General features: G+C 39.2%; 2 protein-coding genes across 6 annotated transcripts in view; one reads left to right on the top strand and one right to left on the bottom strand.

Moving 5' to 3' along the window:
• nktr (natural killer cell triggering receptor) overlaps positions 1 to 6,818 on the bottom strand; it is a 34,084-nt gene extending 27,266 nt beyond the window's left edge. For 2 of the 3 annotated variants that reach the window (XM_034706324.1, XM_034706325.1), the window contains exons 1-3: positions 6,447 to 6,818; positions 2,874 to 2,952; positions 2,216 to 2,290 (exon numbers count right to left, since the gene is read on the bottom strand). In XM_034706324.1, coding sequence (XP_034562215.1) covers positions 2,216 to 2,290; positions 2,874 to 2,931 — 133 coding nt within the window. In that variant the 5' untranslated portion in view covers positions 2,932 to 2,952; positions 6,447 to 6,818. The remainder of the gene's footprint in view (positions 1 to 2,215; positions 2,291 to 2,873; positions 2,953 to 6,446) is intronic. The other variant, XM_034706327.1, reaches the window with a different exon arrangement.
• sec22c (SEC22 homolog C, vesicle trafficking protein) lies at positions 6,580 to 15,807 on the top strand. 3 transcript variants are annotated; one of them, XM_034706330.1, is made up of 7 exons: positions 6,580 to 6,905; positions 8,525 to 8,736; positions 8,908 to 9,071; positions 9,245 to 9,412; positions 9,521 to 9,639; positions 12,769 to 12,834; positions 12,921 to 15,807. In XM_034706330.1, exons 2-7 carry the CDS (start codon positions 8,555 to 8,557, stop codon positions 13,119 to 13,121), a joined length of 900 nt encoding a protein of 299 aa, XP_034562221.1. In that variant the 5' UTR covers positions 6,580 to 6,905; positions 8,525 to 8,554; the 3' UTR covers positions 13,122 to 15,807. The 3 variants fall into 3 exon arrangements, with proteins under 3 accessions (XP_034562221.1, XP_034562220.1, XP_034562219.1); XM_034706329.1 differs by having other exon boundaries at positions 9,245 to 9,424; XM_034706328.1 differs by having other exon boundaries at positions 6,581 to 6,905; positions 9,245 to 9,424; positions 9,518 to 9,639.
• Positions 15,808 to 20,114: the final 4,307 nt, after the last annotated feature.

The raw sequence follows: 20,114 nt of genomic DNA, 5'->3' as shown, positions 1-20,114 counted from the left end.
AGAGCAGACAAGAGACTTCATGATGTTTAACAAGCGGAATATAATACAGATAGAACCTTCTACTGTTTAAAAATAATATCCAGATACAAATGTTGTTGAATCGATTTTAATCCACCCTTATTTGAATTGATTTTTTTACCATCTTGCGATATATCCTTACATCCCTAAGCGTTAGTGTTCGGGGATGATGGGGAGAGGGTATCAATAAACTACATGCTTTGGGTAGTGATCCATAAGAGGCAGACCATTGGCCCTGAGCTTTTACCTCCTACATTACCTTAGTCTGGAGTAAAAAGAGCCCCAGGTATTTCCTTACATGTTGCTGTGTTTCAGTGGGCTTCGGGATGACAAAGGGCTGCCTGTTCTTAGGTTGCTGTTCTTATAGCATTCTGATTCAGCATTGTTCCAGAGGTCTGGTTTCTAAGTGTGTGGGCTTATCCTCTGCTGAAAGAACACATTAGTGACTTTAAGGAAGCCGCAGTAAACTGCCCAGTCAGATGGAGTATACTGTGTGTATCAGTGTTATGTTGTGTCTGAGTGTGCAGGAAAAGGAACAGATGAACAAGCTGTAGAGGACTGAAAAATGAGAGGGAGCATCGATCTGCAGTCTGCTTCAGATTTATGGCTATCTTTAGTCAAACCAGCATTACTACAGGACACTGTGTCCCACTCAGTGGGAGGAATAGAGAGAGAGAGAGAGACCAGGATCCCCTCCGTCCAACCAGTGACTCCATCTGTTATCGGACAATTTACACTGGCTCCTCTCGTCAGGATATCCAATGCCTAGAGTGTAGAGGGTGATACTCAGCCTCTTATCTGCAGTCTCACCTACCTATCTACTTATTATTATCTTGAAGGTACAGAGGAGAAATATTAAACACCAACCACGTGTGCTGTGGTAAGCAGCCTGGCCACCTGAACCAGTATCAAATCCACAAGCCTCTGCTTTTCATTTACAGAACAAGTATTCACAAACGTTTAAATGAATCACTTCAGCAGTCGACCAAGCTACATGATCCGCTCTTACACAAGGTACAGAATTAGTCTGGTACACAAGACAGTTAATGTTGCATAGGGGTGCAAAGGGGTGGTACATTTCCGTAAAGTTTACAGTAAATTCCCATGGGAAGTTAAGCTGGGGAATTTTGGAAATATTCCAAATTGGAAACTTTCCATGGTAATTATGAGAATTATGAGTAATTTAATGGAAAGGTATCATTCCAAGCATAAATATGTTTTTTGTTATAAGTAGAAATCCATCCAAAATAATTAATTTGTAAGTAGAACTTTATCAAGTTTTCAATATTTTATTGAACAATCAATTCTTTCATTGAAGAACAAAAACGTGAATGTTGAGTCAGGGCGTAAAATTAACTTTTTAACTCATCTGCCATTGGCTAGTGACCTCCAAAAATGTATCGGCCAAAAATATTTTTCACCAGCCAAATAAAAAAATCCTGCCTTATTTGATTTAAAAAAGTTTTTTTTGTTTCATTTAGCTGTCTGTTCCTCTTCTTGATCGTCTCCTGCCTCTTTGTTTATCCTTTTTGTTTGTGGTGGCTTCACGCCGGGAACGTGTCACCACATCTTCCTCCAAACACTCTTCCCGCCGTGCTTCTTCAAGCAAAGGGAAGGAATAGAACTCCACTAGCTGTAGCTGACGCCACGCTGTTCCCGACGTATCAAATCACAACACAAGTACAGCGTGCCGCAAGGGTCAAAGTAGCCTTACAGTGGGCAGAAATGGGCGACAGTATGAAAACAAAACCTCACATGCAATACAACATTTTTTGTTGGCCACTGGCGGGTGTGTTTTTGTTTTACACGCCAAACTAATTTTTTACCCTCCATTGGCGCTTGGCGGGTGTTAATTTTACGCCCTGTGTTGAGTTAAATATTACTCATCCCCCCGACCCAACCCATTCAAAAATTAACAACAATGCAATCCCAACAAAGTCCCATTCAAAATGTTCAATGAAAAAGCATATTCAATAGTATTTGCATGAAATCTGGTTGTTTTAGTCAGGATTATGCTCAAATATATTTTCCACAACTATATTTAATTTCCCTATTAAGAGCCAACCCTCAATTTAGTCAATTCCTGGTTTATTCCCATAAATTCCTGGTTATTCCCATGGAAAGTTTCCAACTCTGAAAATTCACGGAATATTGTAACCCTTCAAAGGCATGATATAGAGGTTTACATGTTACTCACCAGTACACAAAGAAAGAAAGTTCTTGCTTGTCTTCTGACAAATATCTGAAAACAGTTGGAAGACTATGCGCCCAACTGGAAAACACAAGAGAACAAAAACAGCTTCCTTTAGTTTGTAGCTTTAAAAGTTACAGAGAAGGGGTTGGAGGTGATAAACATGCTGTTATTTCAAACAAGGGTTTTAAGTTTGATAGGCTCTGCAGACTTCTGTATATGTTCAACTGGTTTCCCCAAATGAAGAGAACCCTGTGGTGAACTCAGACATTACAGAAACTTTCCTGTAGCTTGGAGCAGAAGCTGTAAGCACTCTTACAAGAGTGACGAGGGATTCTTCCTTCCTCCTTCTTACCCAAATATGAATGAAGTACTTCATTATGCTTGGGGCTGCTAAACTGGTCCTATTCTCCTTTGACTGCTTTACATTTACATCATAAAGTACACAATGTTAACAGCTTCTCAAAGGACACACACAGTGACTACAGCATCACTGTGTTCTCCATTCTTATTTTGTACAAGCAAATAAACATCAACCCAAAATCTCATGCTACAAAAACACCTTCATACATGTAGTTTAAAAAGGTTTCTGATGATATCAGTTCAAAGGATATGGAAATGAGCCCAGCCTGTTTACCTGTAAACTCATTTAAAATTCTCTCACCTGGCTCCCGGTTGAGCTCCACATCAAAGTAACACTGAGGACGGTCTTTCAGCCCCATAGTGATCAAAGTCCAGGTGACCTAAAATGTAGAAAGAGTAAAACAAATCAAAAAGACTTCCTGGTATTTAAAGAAGCTGCATTCAGGTCCCCATGTTTAGCTCTTAGTACACGCCTACAGACCACAGTGAGTTTAGCAGAGTGTTGGAAACAATGTGGAGAGACAAACAGACAGAAGGGGGAATGGCAGAGGAAAGGGGAGGGGAGCGAGGGATGGGAGGGGAGAGAGGGAGAGGTCTACGGGGAAATGTAACAGCTATGCAAATCTACCCCCAGCACTGCTTCCTTACTGTACATTTTAAACTCCTCCACTCCTACAGTCCACACATCAATCAATCAATCAATCTTTATATAGCACCAAATCCCAACAAACGTTCTCCTCAGACTCTTTCCAAACAGAGCAGGTCTAGACCGTACTCTATGTTCTATTATTAACAAAGACCCAACATCAAGACAGGATCAGATCCAGTCCCATTTTACAGACAGGACTCAGTCTGATCTACACTTAACCCACCATGAGCAGAGCACTTTGCAGTATTTAGCAAGTTACAGTGACAAGGACAAACTTCCTTTAACAGGCAGAAATCTCCAGCAGGACCAGACTCTCGTTAGACACACATCTGCTGAGACCGTGTTGGAGAGAGAGAGAGAGAGAGAGAGAGAGAGAGAGAGAGAGGGAGAGAGGGAGAGAGGGAGAGAGAGAGAGAGGAAGAGAGAGAGAGAGAGCGAGAGAGATGATAGTGCAGAACCAGCGCCAAATTTGAAGTTTTTACCAGGATGGACGAGGAGCTTGAGTTGATATACTTCAACAAGGGGACATACATATTTTTGTTCTGTGAAATGTATTTTTCTTAAATTATTTTTGTTCTGTGAAATATATTTCGCGGTTTTGAAATATTTATTACCTTTGGCCTTCAGGTCTACCGTATGATAGTGATGAGACAAGTAACAATATCAACCAATCAATCAATCAATCAATCTTTATATAGCACCAAATCCCAACAACGTTCTCCTCAGACTCTTTTCAAACAGAGCAGGTCTAGACCGTACTCTATGTTCTATTATTAACAAAGACCCAACATCAAGACAGGATCAGATCCAGTCCCATTTTACAGACAGGACTCAGTCTGATCTACACTTAACCCACCATGAGCAGAGCACTTTGCAGTATTTAGCAAGTTACAGTGACAAGGACAAACTTCCTTTAACAGGCAGAAACCTCCAGCAGGACCAGACACATGTTAGACACACATCTGCTGAGACAGTGTTGGAGAGAGAGATTGAGAGAGAGAAAGAGGGAGAGAGGGAGAGAGAGAGAGAGAGAGAGAGAGAGAGAGAGAGAGAGATGATAGTGCAGAGCCAGCGCCAAATTTGAAGTGTTTACCAGGATGGAAGAGGAGCTTGAGTTGATATACTTCAACAAGAGGACATACATGTTTTTGTTCTGTGAAATGTATTTTTCTTAAATTATTTTTGTTCTGTGAAATATATTTCGCGATTTTGAAATATTTATTACCTTTGGCCTTCAGGTCTACCGTATGATAGTGATGAGACAAGTAACGATATCAACCAATCAACCAATCAATCAATCAATCAATCAATCAATCAATCTTTATTTATACGGCGCCAATTCAAAACAATTCCAAGACGCTTCACAAACAGAGCAGGTCTAGACCGTACCATACGTTCTATCTAATGTTGAATTATAGAAACTGAAAGGTCACAAACCACTGATGCTACTGCGCCGGAAAAAAACAGACACAGTGTGTGGGGAGCGAAATGTGTACTTCAGGTGTAATTGACAGTGACCTGTTGTTTTGACCATCATTCATTTCCTGAAAAAGAGGCCACAATCCTGAGCAATAACTCAACATATTTATATATAGCTGGCCGAAAGCCATTCTGACTTTAAGGTTAATACGAGAGGGTGATCAAGCTAAAGGGGTAGTATGAACATTGATGTATTGAAATCACAAGCCAATACAACACAGATGAGTGAGCCCTGGAGTATTGAGGCGTCTCATGTGTAGTATTCAGGCATCTCATGTGTAATATTCAGGTGTCTCGTGTAGTATTCAGGTGTCTCGTGTAGTATTCAGGTGTGTCATGTGTAGTATTCAGGCTACTCGTGTAGTATTCAGGCGTCTCATGTGTAGTATTCAGGCTACTCGTGTAGTATTCAGGTGTCTCATGTGTAGTATTCAGGCTACTCATGTGTAGTATTCAGGCGTCTCATGTGTAGTATTCAGGCTACTCATGTGTAGTATTCAGGCGTCTCCTGTGTAGTATTCAGGCTACTCATGTGTAGTATTCAGGTGTCTCATGTGTAGTATTCAGGCTACTCATGTGTAGTATTCAGGCGTCTCATGTGTAGTATTCAGGCTACTCGTGTAGTATTCAGGCGTCTCATGTGTAGTATTCAGGCTACTCGTGTAGTATTCAGGCGTCTCATGTGTAGTATTCAGGCTACTCGTGTAGTATTCAGGTGTCTCATGTGTAGTATTCAGGCTACTCGTGTAGTATTCAGGTGTCTCATGTGTAGTATTCAGGCTACTCATGTGTAGTATTCAGGCGTCTCATGTGTAGTATTCAGGCTACTCATGTGTAGTATTCAGGCGTCTCCTGTGTAGTATTCAGGCTACTCATGTGTAGTATTCAGGTGTCTCATGTGTAGTATTCAGGCTACTCATGTGTAGTATTCAGGCGTCTCGTGTAGTATTCAGGCTACTCATGTGTAGTATTCAGGCGTCTCATGTGTAGTATTCAGGCTACTCATGTGTAGTATTCAGGCGTCTCATGTGTAGTATTCAGGCTACTCATGTGTAGTATTCAGGCGTCTCATGTGTAGTATTCAGGCTACTCATGTGTAGTATTCAGGCGTCTCATGTGTAGTATTCTGGTTTCTTCCCATTTAAAGTTAAAGTGTAACACTTCCAATCTGAGTATAAACATCCACATTTACTTTGGCTGTAAATGTCCAAGACACAAAGAATAAAACATCAAATTAAATTATAAAGACAACATAAATATTTAAGTGATAGACTATAATAACAATGATCCCTGTGTCCTGTGTGTCATGCAGACTTTAGTAGTTAGTGTGCAGGATTATTAACTCTAACACATCAACATTAGCGTGTGCATATTCAACTGTTATAACAAAGATTGTTTACTTAACTTAGCACTTCCTGCATCACATATGTAACTCCTTAGTCTGGTTTTAAAACCAAACACGACACGCTCATGGCATTAATATTGAGTAACAGTGAAGCTGTGATGGTGACATATCTAACAGCAGCTCGCCAACTCCCCTTACACACTGTTAGCATGGCTCAGCTAGTGGCTCATTAGCTAGTTAGCTTAGCCCCATCCCTATTCACACCCAACACAACGTAACATAACATATTCACACCAAACACAACATTTGCATCCCCAACACAACGCAACGCAGCATATTCACACACAACACAACGATGTTAGAGAAAATGTGTTATTAAATCTGCAGTTAGCATCACTAACCTCGGTGCACTAGCTAGCTATACAACAAGCTAGTCACTGCCGGCCGCTGGGTAGCATGCTATGGTAGCATGATGAGCTAACTCCACTATTAAAGCACTGCTGTCATATTCAGATGGCGAAGCGCGGATTGTCCCTCTTTACTTCCCGTAGCATTTGTGTCCCTCCTGAGGACCCGTAGCAGATTTGTTGTGGTTTTGCTTTATCAGGAAGAAGCTCTGAAGTTAGCTCGCTGTCTGATTTTAATGCAACTTGTTACGCATGTAAAGCTTCATGGTGTCGGGGTGTTGTGTCTCCCTCTCTGGTAACACAGAAGGTGAAATCCAACCCTGAGGAGTTTAAAAGTTAAAGATGGCTCCATGTTAGTGGTTTATTCCTCTGATAGCATGCTGTAGCCAGCTAACTAACAGCTAACAACAGTAGCTAAGTAACAAGGTGCAGCATGAGAGCCATGATATTAAGGTAAGGTTTTACCTTATACCAAACACTTGAATATTACTGTCAAAAGGTTATACTCTACAGGACCACTAACATACACGCAGTTAATAATAGACAGGTAATGTCTATGAGTTATGGCGATCATATCAACAACAGATGGGCTCTTATTCTGGTTTTTATTTATAGTCTGAAAGCAGTTTTATAACTTTATGGACCTATGTTAGATGTGAGTGTTTGTTAAGCTGCTGCATTAAGAAGAAGGAGGATGATGCCCTCTGTTATAAAACAGCTGATTGTTAAATAGCACCTAGATTAGGCTTTCTGAACTCTTGATTATAAACTTTAATGAGGTTTGATATCTCTCTCCACTCATTGAACACACTGTTAAAAATGGCATTATTTAATGATTGCACAAATAACTGAAGAAGCGGTGCAAAAAACATATTCAAACTGATGTTTGTGTACAGTTAAGCCCGAAATGATTCATACCCCTAGCACATTTACTTTTATACAACCAGTAAATTTTTTCTTGATTGGAAATGACAAAGGCGTCTCCCAGAAAGTAATAAGATGATGTAGAAGAGGCATCATTGTGGAAACAAATATTTCTCAGCCTTTATTTATATTTGAACAAAAAGTGGCATGTCCAAAATTATTCATACCCTTTGCAAACTGTCACAGTAGAACAATACAATAGAAAGGCCTTTATTGGCTGTTTATAGCAATCAAATGCTCCCTATAATTGCTGTCCAGCATTTTGCATGTCTCCACTGGTATTTTTGCCCATTCATCTTAAGCGATGAGCTCCAACTCTTTCAGGTTTGAGGGTCTCCTTGCCATCACCCTGATCTTTAGCTCCCTCCACAGATTCTCAATTGGATTCAAGTCAGGACTCTGGCTGGGCCACTGCAAAACATTCATGTTTTTGTCCTCTAACCATTTCTTCACCTCTTCTGCTGTGTGTTTTGGGTCATTGTGTTGCTGAAATGTCCACTGGTGCCCAAGGCCAAGTTTCTCTGCAGACTGCTTGATGTTGTTGTTGAGAATCTTGATGTATTGCTCTTTTTTCATGGTGCCGTTTACTGCGATTATGTTCCCTGGTCCATTGGCTGATAGACACTCCCAATAAATGCAGAATCTGCAGAAATGAGTGTGACAAATTACTATGCAAGTTGGTGATAAGAGCATAGAACTTATAAAAATAAAAACTAGGCACCATTTTAAACATTCTGTTGATTGAAAATAATAATATTTACTACTAAAACAACAGTTTTCTTTACATTTGTGTACAAAATAAAAGTGTTAATGTCTCTGAAACATTTCAAATCTAACGTGTTTCTCTAATGTCCAATATAACCTCCTTTTCTTTCAGTGAGGGTCAGAGGTCACTGTAAACTGATTTAGTTTCTGATGACTTCTCTGCAGACTGTGTGCTGTACCTTGTATGTCTTTCCAAAGATGCTCTTTGAGCTGTATTTCTCACCATCAATGTAAACGATCTTTTTTATTGACCACAAGTATGAAAGGTGCTATTTTAATAAAGTTGAATTGATTCATACTAAGTATTGTGAAATTGTAAGTATGTAGTTTGGAGGCAGGAGTAGCAGTACTAACAGTCTTATTTTTCTCTCTGTCCCATGCAGGCAGTGTGTTCTTCATGGACCCAGTGGACTATGTCTTTGATCCTGTTTGCCTTCGTGGTTCGGGTCAGGGATGGACTCCCCCTGTCTGCCTCCACAGACTTTGAACACAACCAAGAGCTCCAGAGCAGGAAGCAGCAGCTCAGGACCATCAGCAAGGCACTTTCCCGTTTCCCTGAGAGAGGCAGCATCCAGGGCCAGGAGCTCAACATATAGTACGGTCTTATAGATGCTGTAAATTGTGCTCTTTGCATAGTCTCAGGTGGCTCAGTCTGTGTTTGATTTCATGATGCTGAAGAGAAACAAGCTTGATCTGATGGGCGTACATGTCAAGCTGTGTCAGGCTGGTTGTTTACTAAACACCTCTCCTCCTCTCACCTGTTCAGCTTCGTCTCTTCAGAGGGTGTATCCTACATGACCGTGTGCCACTGCAGCCTCCCTGTTGCTAAGGCCTTCTGCTTCCTGGAAGATCTGCGCTGGGAGTTCACAGCGTGTTTCAGTAGCACTGTGGTTTCCTTGGCAGCCCGGCCGTATCCATTTTTGGAATTTGGTGAGTCAAAGACAAATATTATCCTGTAGATGTACTGATGAGGAGTCAGACTGCAGAGGATTTAGCTTCAAATAAGAATATGATTAGTGTATATGAAACATGGCTCTCTTTTTGTGATAATATAATAAGAATACTTTGATTTATTCTGATGTTACCCTGCATGACATCAATAGACGGCACCATTCAGAAGCTGAAGCAGCAGTATAACCAGAGCGGGGGTCCGGCCCTCGAGGTGACATTGGCTGAGGTCCAGGAGGATCTGAGGATCAAACCACCACAAGTAATAAATGTGGAAGAAGTGGATCTCAGTAATGGCATTGCAAATGGGCATATTGAACAAGGTCCTGGATCTGGTAAATCTGATTGCATGTCATTCATACCTTATAAAGCTGATTCATGTTACCGTGATGAAGAATGGTTTGTATTTGAAATATCTCTCTACTCAGCAGGTCAGAATGTAAGACTGGAGCCAGTGACAGCCCCAGGCATCCTCTCTCTAGTCCTGAATATCATGTGTGCGTCTTTGAACATAATCCGAGGAGTCCACCTCATCGAGTACACATTCCAGGTAAGACCTACGCCAGAGTCTGTCACAAATACCTCCAGTAGAGGGCAGAAGGAGTCAGGTCAGCCAGTCAATGTTGATGCTTATTATGCTCAATGTACACTACCAGTCCAACGTTTGGACATACATTCTCATTCAATGGTTTGTATTTATTTTATTAATTTCCAACATTGTAGATTAATACTGAAGATATCAAAACTATGAAATAATCTGGTTTTACCATAATCTGGATTACAACAGTAGTCAAATAGGGCTATCCATTGTGTACTAACCCTACCTCTGAACAACACAACTGATGGTCTCAAACACATTAAGAAGGCAAGTCATTCTACAAATGAACTCTTGACAAGACTCATGTTCATTAGAAACAGTTCCAGGAGACCACTTCATGAAGCAGACTGAGAGAATACCAAGAGTGTGCAAAGCTGTCATGAAGGAAAAAGGGGGCTACTTTACAGAATCTAAAATCTAAAACAGATTCTGCTTTGTTTAACACTTTTTTATTCATTCAATAATTCCATATCTGTTCTTTCATAGTTTTGATGTCTTCAGTATTAATCTACAGTGTTTACAATCATTACAATAAATACAAACCCTTCAATCAGAAGGTGTGTCCAAACTTTTGACTGGTAGTGTATATAATGTGTTATTTTCAATGAAAATATTTTTGGTCTACTTTGTTTATTTGATCTATTTTGCAGACACATTAGCATAAAAATTATCATTATTTTAAATATTCAAAATGTTAACTGATGCAAAAATCCCCCTTGCATCACAAAGTCATACGATAAGTATTAAAAAAGTAAGTCATGCATTTGAAAGATAATCGTATGCTTGGCTGGCAGATATTTGATAATGATAAAGTTTAAAATGTTCTTTTTTTCTTTCAAGACTTGTTTTTATTGGCAAAACGCAAACTTTACAATACAGGTTCAATATTCAAACATGTTTCTATGTTTTAAACATTGTTATATGTATATATAAAAATAAAAATAAATTACAATAAAATAAAAGTAAAAAACTTTAATAAAAATCAAAGTAAAAAACTTAAAAATAAAGAAATATAATAAAATAATAATTACTATAATAATAAATACATACAGACAGACAGATAGACATAAATTGAATAAATATATATATACTGTAATATATATATATATATATATATATACATGCATATATATATATATATATACACGTACAAAGAAAATTAATATAAAAGATAATAATGATAAATGAAATAATTTTGTTGATTTACCTCTAATAGGTAAACAGGTAAATAGCTGAATAAAACAATAAATATAACAATGATAATTCAATTAAGAGTAATAATAGTATTAAAAATAAGGGGAAAAAATACAGGTAATAATGTTGATAATAATAAAAGTAACAGTCAAGGTAATGGTGATAAATGTATATTCAAAGTAATGATTAAAGAATCATGAAGAGAAATTAAAAATATTTATTTTTAATGTAATTAACACATATCCAGTTTGAGTTTGAATTATCTAATGAATGCGTTATCTTCAATCAAGTGAAGAATTAAATTAAAATAAAACGCTGCTTTAACTCCCCCTCCCCCCACCCATCTCCCACCCTCTACCTTTGTATGGCTCTTTCAATTGTTTAGTTTTTGTGCTTGCACCTACATTCATCCAAACATAATTCAGCTAGTGGTCTTTATGTTGATCCAGGAAGAGCTGCACTTTTGCTATCTTGTCCCAGAGATGGCAAAATATTAAGGAAGGGATCCCAAATGTTATTAAAGGTTTCAGTTTTTTTTCTTATGTTATACAGTATCTTTTCAGGCATGCATTAAGACATCAATTCATTTATCCAATGCTTTGATGATGGTGAGTCTTCAGATTTCCAGTCCGTTAAGATGCATTTTTTTTGCTGCTGTGCTGGCAAGTAAAATAAAATATTTCTTGCTATGACTTCTATCAATAGAGCTCATATCTCCTATTATCCATAGGTTTGGGGTCCTGTTCTATCTTGTATCCTATTACCTTTGAAGTTATAGCAATGATATAAAAAAAAAAAAAAAAAATCCTTACTTACTTTTGTTCATTGCCTTTACACTGCTTGGCAGTACCTGCATCCAAATGGACTTGAATCACTTTGTTACTCTTACTGATCTTGTTTCCTCTTGTCTAGATCTTTGCTTGTGTTGTTCTTGTTCTCATATGTACGTCGCTTTGGATACAAGCGTCTGCTAAATGACATTGTAACATTGTAACATTGTAATATATTTCCAAAATTAGTTTATAACTGAACAGTTCCAAAACACGTGAAGAAGATCACTCTCTGTTGTTTTACACCTTTGACACATCAGAATCAGAATCAGAATCAGCTTTATTCGCCAAGTATGCTTGAACACACAAGGAATTTGACTTTAGTAAACTGTGCTCTCTTTGTACAAGGCATAAGAATAAGAATAAGAATAAGAACTACAATAAAAAATAAACTAAAAATATAATAACAATAACCTTAGCTATAAATACAAAGAAACAACAAATAGGCTTGACTAATATGTACTGTGCACATAGCGGATATGTTGCTGTCAATCTTCTGTAATCTATGGGGGTTAGCTTGTGTTAATTTAATCTGAAATAAATCTGGCACTTTTGAAATCCACCACCAACATCACTGTTACAACGCTAATCTCAGTCCGACTCCAACTGCTGTAACGGACACTTTAATTTCTACCCCTATTACCAACGTCATTCTAGTAAATGCTTATATAAGACCTGTTGACTTTAACTGCCTTAAATATTAAGATCAGTCTATACACATTTGTGTGTCTAACATGAGTCTGGTGCTGCTGGAGGTTTCTGCCTGTTAAAGGAAGTTTCTCCTTGCCACTGTAACTTGCTAAATGCTGCAAAGTGCTCTGCTCATGGTGGATTAAGATGAGATCAGACTGAGTCCTGTCTGTAAGATGGGACTGGATCTGATCCTGTCTTGATGTTGGGTCTTTGTTAATAATAGAACATAGAGTACAGTCTAGACCTGCTCTGTTAGGAAAGAGTCTGAGGATAAGAATGTTGTGATTTGGGGCTTTATAAATAAAGATTGAAATCATTTTGAAGTCAATCAGAAACCAATAGTTTGTTCTTTCTGTACACACAGGACGATTACGATGGTTTATGGAACGTTGTGGCATTTCTTCTGGCGTTTGTCTGCTGCGTGTTTCAGGTAAACAAGCTTCACAGTTCAAACAGACTTTCACTCAAACTCAAATCTGCTCATCTCACTCTGCCCTCCTCTCTTTGTACCCACAGTGTCACCTCTACCTGTTCCACTCACCCCTAAAGAAGCTAAAGTCCTTCACTCTGTTGAGTATCATCATCCTATGCAACCTCTACCTGTTTGGCCCGAGGAACGTTTGGCAGCTGATCTTCCACATTTCAGTCGCCTCCATCTCCACCCTCCTCATCCTCACCCGCAAACTCCAAGACAGATCCAATGACTGCGGGGTCTGAGGAGCAGAGGGCTCTTTATCCCTCCTTGTGCCTCCAGCTTTCTGTGCAGGTGAGAACCACACAGGAATGGTTTGAGGGATTTGATTTTTATCAACACACTTGTACTCTGTGTCATCATAGAAATGTATCATGTGTTTGCACAGTTTGTGCATTGTTTCTGTAATAAGTGCAAAAACATAGAGTTCATTCTGGATCCTATAAAGTGTCTGTTCACCCAAAACAAATGGATCCAAAAAGACCGGTCTAAAGGTCTTTTTAAAGAGGGAGGGAGTTCCTCACCAAAGTGTTTATGTAGAAACTTTGTTTTTGTCGCAGCTGTAGCTGTTGAAGCTTTTTATGCTTGGGGTTTAGTGATAAAGGTGCATTTCTGCTCTGAGTCAGCTCAGTATTATTTCTGCTGCTCCAGGCTGTGGGTTATATTTACAGTTTAAATGTAAAAACATAAACACATCATTTAGTTTCATTAAACAGTGGACGGTGTATGTGAGCAGATAAAGGTGTCAGTCTTGATGGTGGAGTAAAGCAGTTCTGAGTAGAGAGGTTTGTATGAGGTGTGGAGCTGTGGGCTGTGCCATGCCTTACTGTGTTTGTTTGATTGAGTTGACTTGCTGGCAGAAACAGCAGACTGGCTCAGTTTACATGTAAGGGCTCTGTTCTTTCATTTACTCTGAGGGACATAATATCTGTGTGAGGCATGATGATAGGGAGCCTTATTTTACTATTTGCTGTTTTTGATTATTCAGAATCCCAGAAACACCCTTTTTTTAAACATCAGAATGAAATGAAGAGGTATTTTAACTCTTTGAATAAGCTCTGCGTTTTATTAGAATATGAGCAGCAGGATGACAGAAGCACTGAGTCAGAGGCACTACTGTGTTTAAATGATTGTTTATTGTGTTATCACAACTGCTCTTGAATGTTTTATGTATTGGTTTCAACTAAAATATTTATAATTGATTCATGGTTTATGTTTACTTGATTGGTTTTATTTTTAGGGTTTAAATAACGCTTTCTATTTGTGGTTAACTTAACATAGAAATCATGTGTTTGAATAGAAAAACACAATACTGTAGCGCTGCTCAATGACTAGGGATGGGCAATGATTTTCGAATATTCATTCACGTTGTAAAAATCGAAGAGTTACTTTGAATATTTTTTCATTTTCAAAGAACAATTTAACATCATTTTTACTGGTGCCTGGTTGTAATCATAGACTGTATAAGATATGGACGTAGTATCCGTGACGTCACCCATCTGTTTCTTAAGCGCTGTTTTGAGGCTAATCGTCGGCGGCAGCCATATTGCTGCTGTCGAGCGATTGTGACGTAAAGAGGCGGGCTTTGAGCCTCTTAGCCAACAGCTACAGTGTTCCCGCCTGTCAATCAAGTCAGCTGTGCCTCTCATTGGAATACTCATAATCTCAATATCTTTGAAATTACCGCGTTATGAAAAAAATTCACCCCCGTACAGTGTGTGCCGATTGAGAAATGATCTATCCAGACTCCACTTGTCTTTTGAACCAGGCTGTAAACATGTTTATTTCTGCTGTAAAGATCGTCTTCTTTGAATTGGTGTGTATGTGGTTTCCGGTACTTCCGGAGCCAGCCTCAAGTTGATCCTTGATAAACTGCAGTTTTTAGCACTTCCACATTGGACTCATTATTTTTGAACGCAGGTTGCTGCTTGTACTGCACACTTATTTTCAGAGACTGTGCATGTCTGTAAAATGTAAACACACACAGGATTATTGGAATAATGGTGGAATAGATGCCAATGATTATGGAATAGTATTTTGGCTTGAAATGCCCATCCCTTTACTGTAGCGCTGCTCAATGACGAGGCCAGCTTTGACTCTCTTTTCAGTTAACTTTGTTTAACTTCTTTTCGCTTCAGTTCAGAGTAGATGAACAGCTGCACTGATGTCCGTTCAGGGAGGAAAGTGGAGTTTCAGTTAGTGGTGTTAGTTCAGATTATAGTGTTGTGTCCTTCTCTTCCAAATGTTCAGATATTTGAAGAAGCAGGTCGGACGATGTTTGAAGACTTGTTTCCCATCAGAAGATCTAAAAGTTTGTCACTGTAGTGATCAGACACTTTGATGAAGTCCCTGAGTTTACACAGAGGGATGAAACTATAAACTTTATGTAGCTGTATAAAAAAATCAGCTTCTGATTCTAAATTATGAATCGCTCCATAGGTTTATATATATGTGGGGCTTTGCTAGCTTTAGCCCGTCAGACAGGCTATTTAAATGAGGTTTTCTTAACAGGGTGGATTTGAAGACATTTTGTGAATCCACTGTTCCAGTGACAGACTTGGTGATGCTGTTATATTTTTGATATAGAGGATGGACTCACCATTTCCCTGTACACTGTGGGTTGTTGGCAAAATAATGTTGATATTTTAAAACATTTGAAATGAAAATGAAGGAAGATAATGTTTAATGAAGTGTTTTAACGCACAGTTAAAAACAAAATGTAATTTAAAAAGTTGTGATGTAAGTTTGATAGGACAGGTTTCAGACTCGTGTGTGGGTGTTTTTGTGTGTGTCTGCAGATGTTTGTAACAATGGGAGGTAATGTAACAGTCATTCTTTGTAACTGCCAAATACACTGGAGATTGCTTTATGTTGTTTCATTTCTTTGGCTGGTGAAACTGACATTTCAGTAATAAATAGTCTTTTTCTATTTGTTGTGTGTCGATTTATTCTTTTCTTATTGAAACAAATCTGCATCGCCTCTGAATGAAGAGTTGATAACACGTCAGGAAGAACAATGCTACATCATAATTATTGGGCTACTTGCCCTTAGTTTAACCCTTCAGCCTGCATCAGGAGCTGAGTAGGAGGGATATGACACAACACTGTAAAAAAAATATATATATATATATATATCTGCTTTTAACCTACAGTGTCACACATACAGTTGAAACCAGAAGTTTTCATACTATGTATAAAAAGACACAATCTTTTTTCTCACTGCCTGACATTAAATTAGACTACACTGTTCTTGTTTCAGGTCAGTTAGGATTACCAAAATTATTTATATTTGCTAAATGTCAGAATAATGGGCCTCATTCACTAACAGTGCATACGCACAAATATGTGCTTAACCCGTGCGTACGAACGTTTGAAGCACAAATCTGGGACACATCAATTATTCTTACTTGAATTTATTCTTACACTGCAAACTAAAATAGAACTTCCTCAGACCATGCGTACGCACAAATGATGACGACCAACTTTCTCAGAAAATGAAAAACACATACTCTTTGAACTAAAGGTATGACATATTTAAACTACTTTCAGTAAAAGAAAAAGACAGATGACTGTCATATAGCCATCTAGCAAAAAGAATGGCAGAAAACTCATCACATTTTCTATTTTCAAGGTTTTATTTCAAGGTTTTCAAGGTTTTTTTTTTTATTATAAAAGGGTAAAATGTACAATTTTAGACAACTCAAAAAAATAAATAATCTGGAAGACATCTCACGACCCCCATTTGTATCACGCGACCCCCCAGGGGGTCTCAACCCCCACTTTGGGAACCCCTGCTATAAGAAACGGAGGGCTAGTTGGTGAGCATATTATATGTTAGATTTATCTTAAGTCCCTATCTCCCTTGACTGTGGACACTTTCTTACCAGCTTCATCCAGCATCAACAAGGTGTTCTGCTTTTGTTCTGGGGTTGATTCACACATTTCACACATTTCACACCAATAAACGTTCTTCTCTGGGACACAGAAGCCGTCTCCTTCCTGAGCAGTATGATGCTGGGACATTCCCATGGTTGTTTGCACAGATGAACTCGGCACCTTCAGGCATCTGGAATTTGTACCCAAAGATGAACCAGAGTTGTGGAGGTCGACAATTCTCTTCCTGATATCTTGGCTGATTTCTTTTGATTTTCCCATGATGTCTCACAAGGAAGCAGGGTGTTTGAGTTGTGCCTTTAAAATACATCCACAAGTCTGCCTCCAATTAACTCAATTGTTGTCAATAAACCTATCAAAAGCTTCCAAAGCCATGACACCATCATCTGGGCTTTCCCAAATTGTTTAAAGGTATAGTAATCTTAGAAAGTAATACTAAAACCTCTAATAAACTTTCTCGCTTATTATTCTGACATTTAGCAAATATAAATAATTTTGGTAATCCTAATTGACCTGAAACAAGAAAAGTTTAGTCTGATTTGATGTCAGACAGTGAGAAAAAAAAGATTGTGTCTTTTTATACAGTGTATGTAAACTTCTGGTTTCAACTGTATATTTATTGATGCATTTTTCCTGTTTGACACTAGATGGAGCCCTTTCACAGTTAACCTTCACATGAAGTGATGCCTTCAGAGGTGGTTGTTGAAATCACTTAAATGTGTTGATTAAAACTACCATTACATTCACAAATTCTCAAAGGTGAAAGAAAACGAATCCTTTACAACATGTCACAGATTTAACTCTAAAGATTCAGGTGATTCAGACAGAGGAGGACAGAGAAGGTGGGGTGAAGGAGAGTGGGCACTAAATTATTTTGTAAGTGCCACTCTTCTGGCTATTCTAGAACAAGTCCAATTACTGGCTCTACCTGCTGACCCTGTTTTACACGAGTCACTTTAAGCTTTCGACAGCTGGAACAGTGACTTCTAGTGTGAAGTCAATTCAATGTTCCTTTCAGGTTACTGTGTTCATTTAAACTCTATACAAATATCTGCCCCCTTATTTGATCATTTGTCAGACCACTCTGATCAGTGACAGCTGCAGGATGCCTTTGGAAGCACTGTTAAGAAGTTTGTTTTAAATAATGTATTTTTCATTAGATGAAAAGAGCAAAAACCCAAAATGGGAAATTGGGTTCAAATGTTCAACTCGCACAAAAACCAGAGGATAATCTCAAATGGGCGTATGAAGTAGGAAAGTGTTAACGTACCAGCCTGTCACCTTCCAAGTAAATGACTTTAATATCTGAGGTTGACTCAGGCTTCAGGAGAAGCTACGTGAGCAGTCTTTTGCTTCAGGTGCACTGAGTCCGTTTCATGAGTCATTGAAGAATACGTCCCACAGATTAGTAGATCAATCAATCAATCTGTATTTGTATAGCGCCAAATCACAACATACGTTATCTCAAGACTCTTTTACAAACAGAGCAGGTCTAGACCACTCTATGTCAAATTATGAACAGAGACCCAACACCAAGACAGGATAAGACTCAGTCTGACCCCACCTTAATCCACCATGAGCATTGCACCTCACAGTATTTAGCTAGTTACAGCGGAGAGGACAAACTTCCTTTAACAGGCAGAAACCTCCAGCAGAACCAGACTCATGTTAGACAGACATCTGCCTCGACCCTGTTGGGTCTGGAAAGACAGATAGAGGGGAGTAAGAGAGAGGTGATAGTGATGAGACGAGTAGTAGAAGCTGTTGCCGCTGGAGTCCAGCACGTCCGTATCAGCTGGAGTCCAGATCGTCCACAGCAGGACGTCTACGGCAGCTCAGAGGAATCTACGAGACAATGGAGCTCAGGGACTCCAGAAAGGTCTATGGTTAGTAACTTTAATGGGACAGGCAGAGTTAAAGTAAGTGATGAAGGGGTGGGGGGGAAGGGGGTGAGCTAGGATCCCAGTGTGTCAGTGTGTCAGTTCCCACGGCAGTCTAGGCCTATAGCAGCATAGCTAAGAGCTAGTCCAAGCCTGATCCAGCTCTCACTATAAACTTTATCAAAAAGGAAAGTTTTAAGCCTAGTCTTAAAAGTAGAGAGGGTGTCTGCCTCCCGGACCCTGACTGGTAGCTGATTCCAAAGGAGAGGGGTCTGATAACTGAAGGTTCTACCTCCCATACTACTTTTAGAGTTATTCAGGGTCTTTTCAAGTGTCTTAGTTAAAACTTACGATGTAGTCTTCAGACAGTTTTCAGTTTCTTTTGATACAAGAATCAGTGTATAGTGACCTTTGACCTCAGTCTATCACTCATAGGGATGGGTACCTTTCACATTTGAACCGATTTGAACCGGTACCAATTTTCGGTACTTTTGTGTTTTTATGTAGTAATAAATATTAATTAAAAAAAAATCTCAAATTTGTTTAATTTAACATATTTATTCAATTTAACATGAATGAACAGAAACAGGATTATATAGGTGATGAGATGTATTAGCTGACACTTGCTCGTGGCGTTTACTTGCTCTTTCTGGAGTTTATCAATGAACACACGTGAATGTCTGCGGACGGGAAAGAGTCAATTTCTCCGTCTCTGTATAATAACAGGACACACAACTTACTTGTTGGGCATTCACGCACACAGGAACGGTTATAAACGGGGTTAGGTAGTCGGAGCGAGAGGGTCCGTCTCAACCATAGACTGTACAAAATAAACTTAACCCTCATGAAGTTCTGCGTCGCGGTGAGTGCGCGCGCCCGTCAGCTGCAGGCTCCGTTTGGCGCGCTCCCGCGCAGATGCAGAGAGCAGAGAGCAGAGAGCAGAGACGTCCACCCGTTCAGTCTCTGACTTTATTACAGGGCGAAAGTATGGAAAATCACCTACTCTTCCACTCCCTCACAGTCACAAGGATGCGTTCAGGTACCGAAACATGGTACCGTTTGATTTTACTTGAGTCGGTGCTCGGTAGTACCGACGGAATTCGGTCGGTACCTATAAAAGTACCGAATTCGGTACACATCCCTAATCACTCATTGCACTTTCAGATAACAAAGTTTATGTTTCATGTCTGGAGTCACCCATAAAAATGTTCCACAGACGTTGCTTTCACTGTCTTTGCTGTCACCCTTAGTTCTTGATGACACCACACATGCAGTGACGTCGTTGTGTCATCAGCTGCAGGCTGTGGGTCAGCTCTTTATGCATGATAAGGAAGGAAATCTGTGGTTGTACTAAAGAAAGAAATTGAACATGTCCCTCCAAGGTTGAAATGGTATTATAAACCCAGAGTGCCCCCGGTCCTCCGACAGTTCTTAATCAAACAGCCTCAGTGATCCTCATTTGCA

This window comes from Notolabrus celidotus, chromosome 17 (assembly GCF_009762535.1).
Source record: "Notolabrus celidotus isolate fNotCel1 chromosome 17, fNotCel1.pri, whole genome shotgun sequence".
NCBI classification, from domain to species: Eukaryota; Metazoa; Chordata; class Actinopteri; order Labriformes; family Labridae; genus Notolabrus; species Notolabrus celidotus.
The sequence above is the reverse complement of the archived record's forward strand: the minus strand, read 5'-3'. Positions and strand labels throughout refer to the sequence as shown.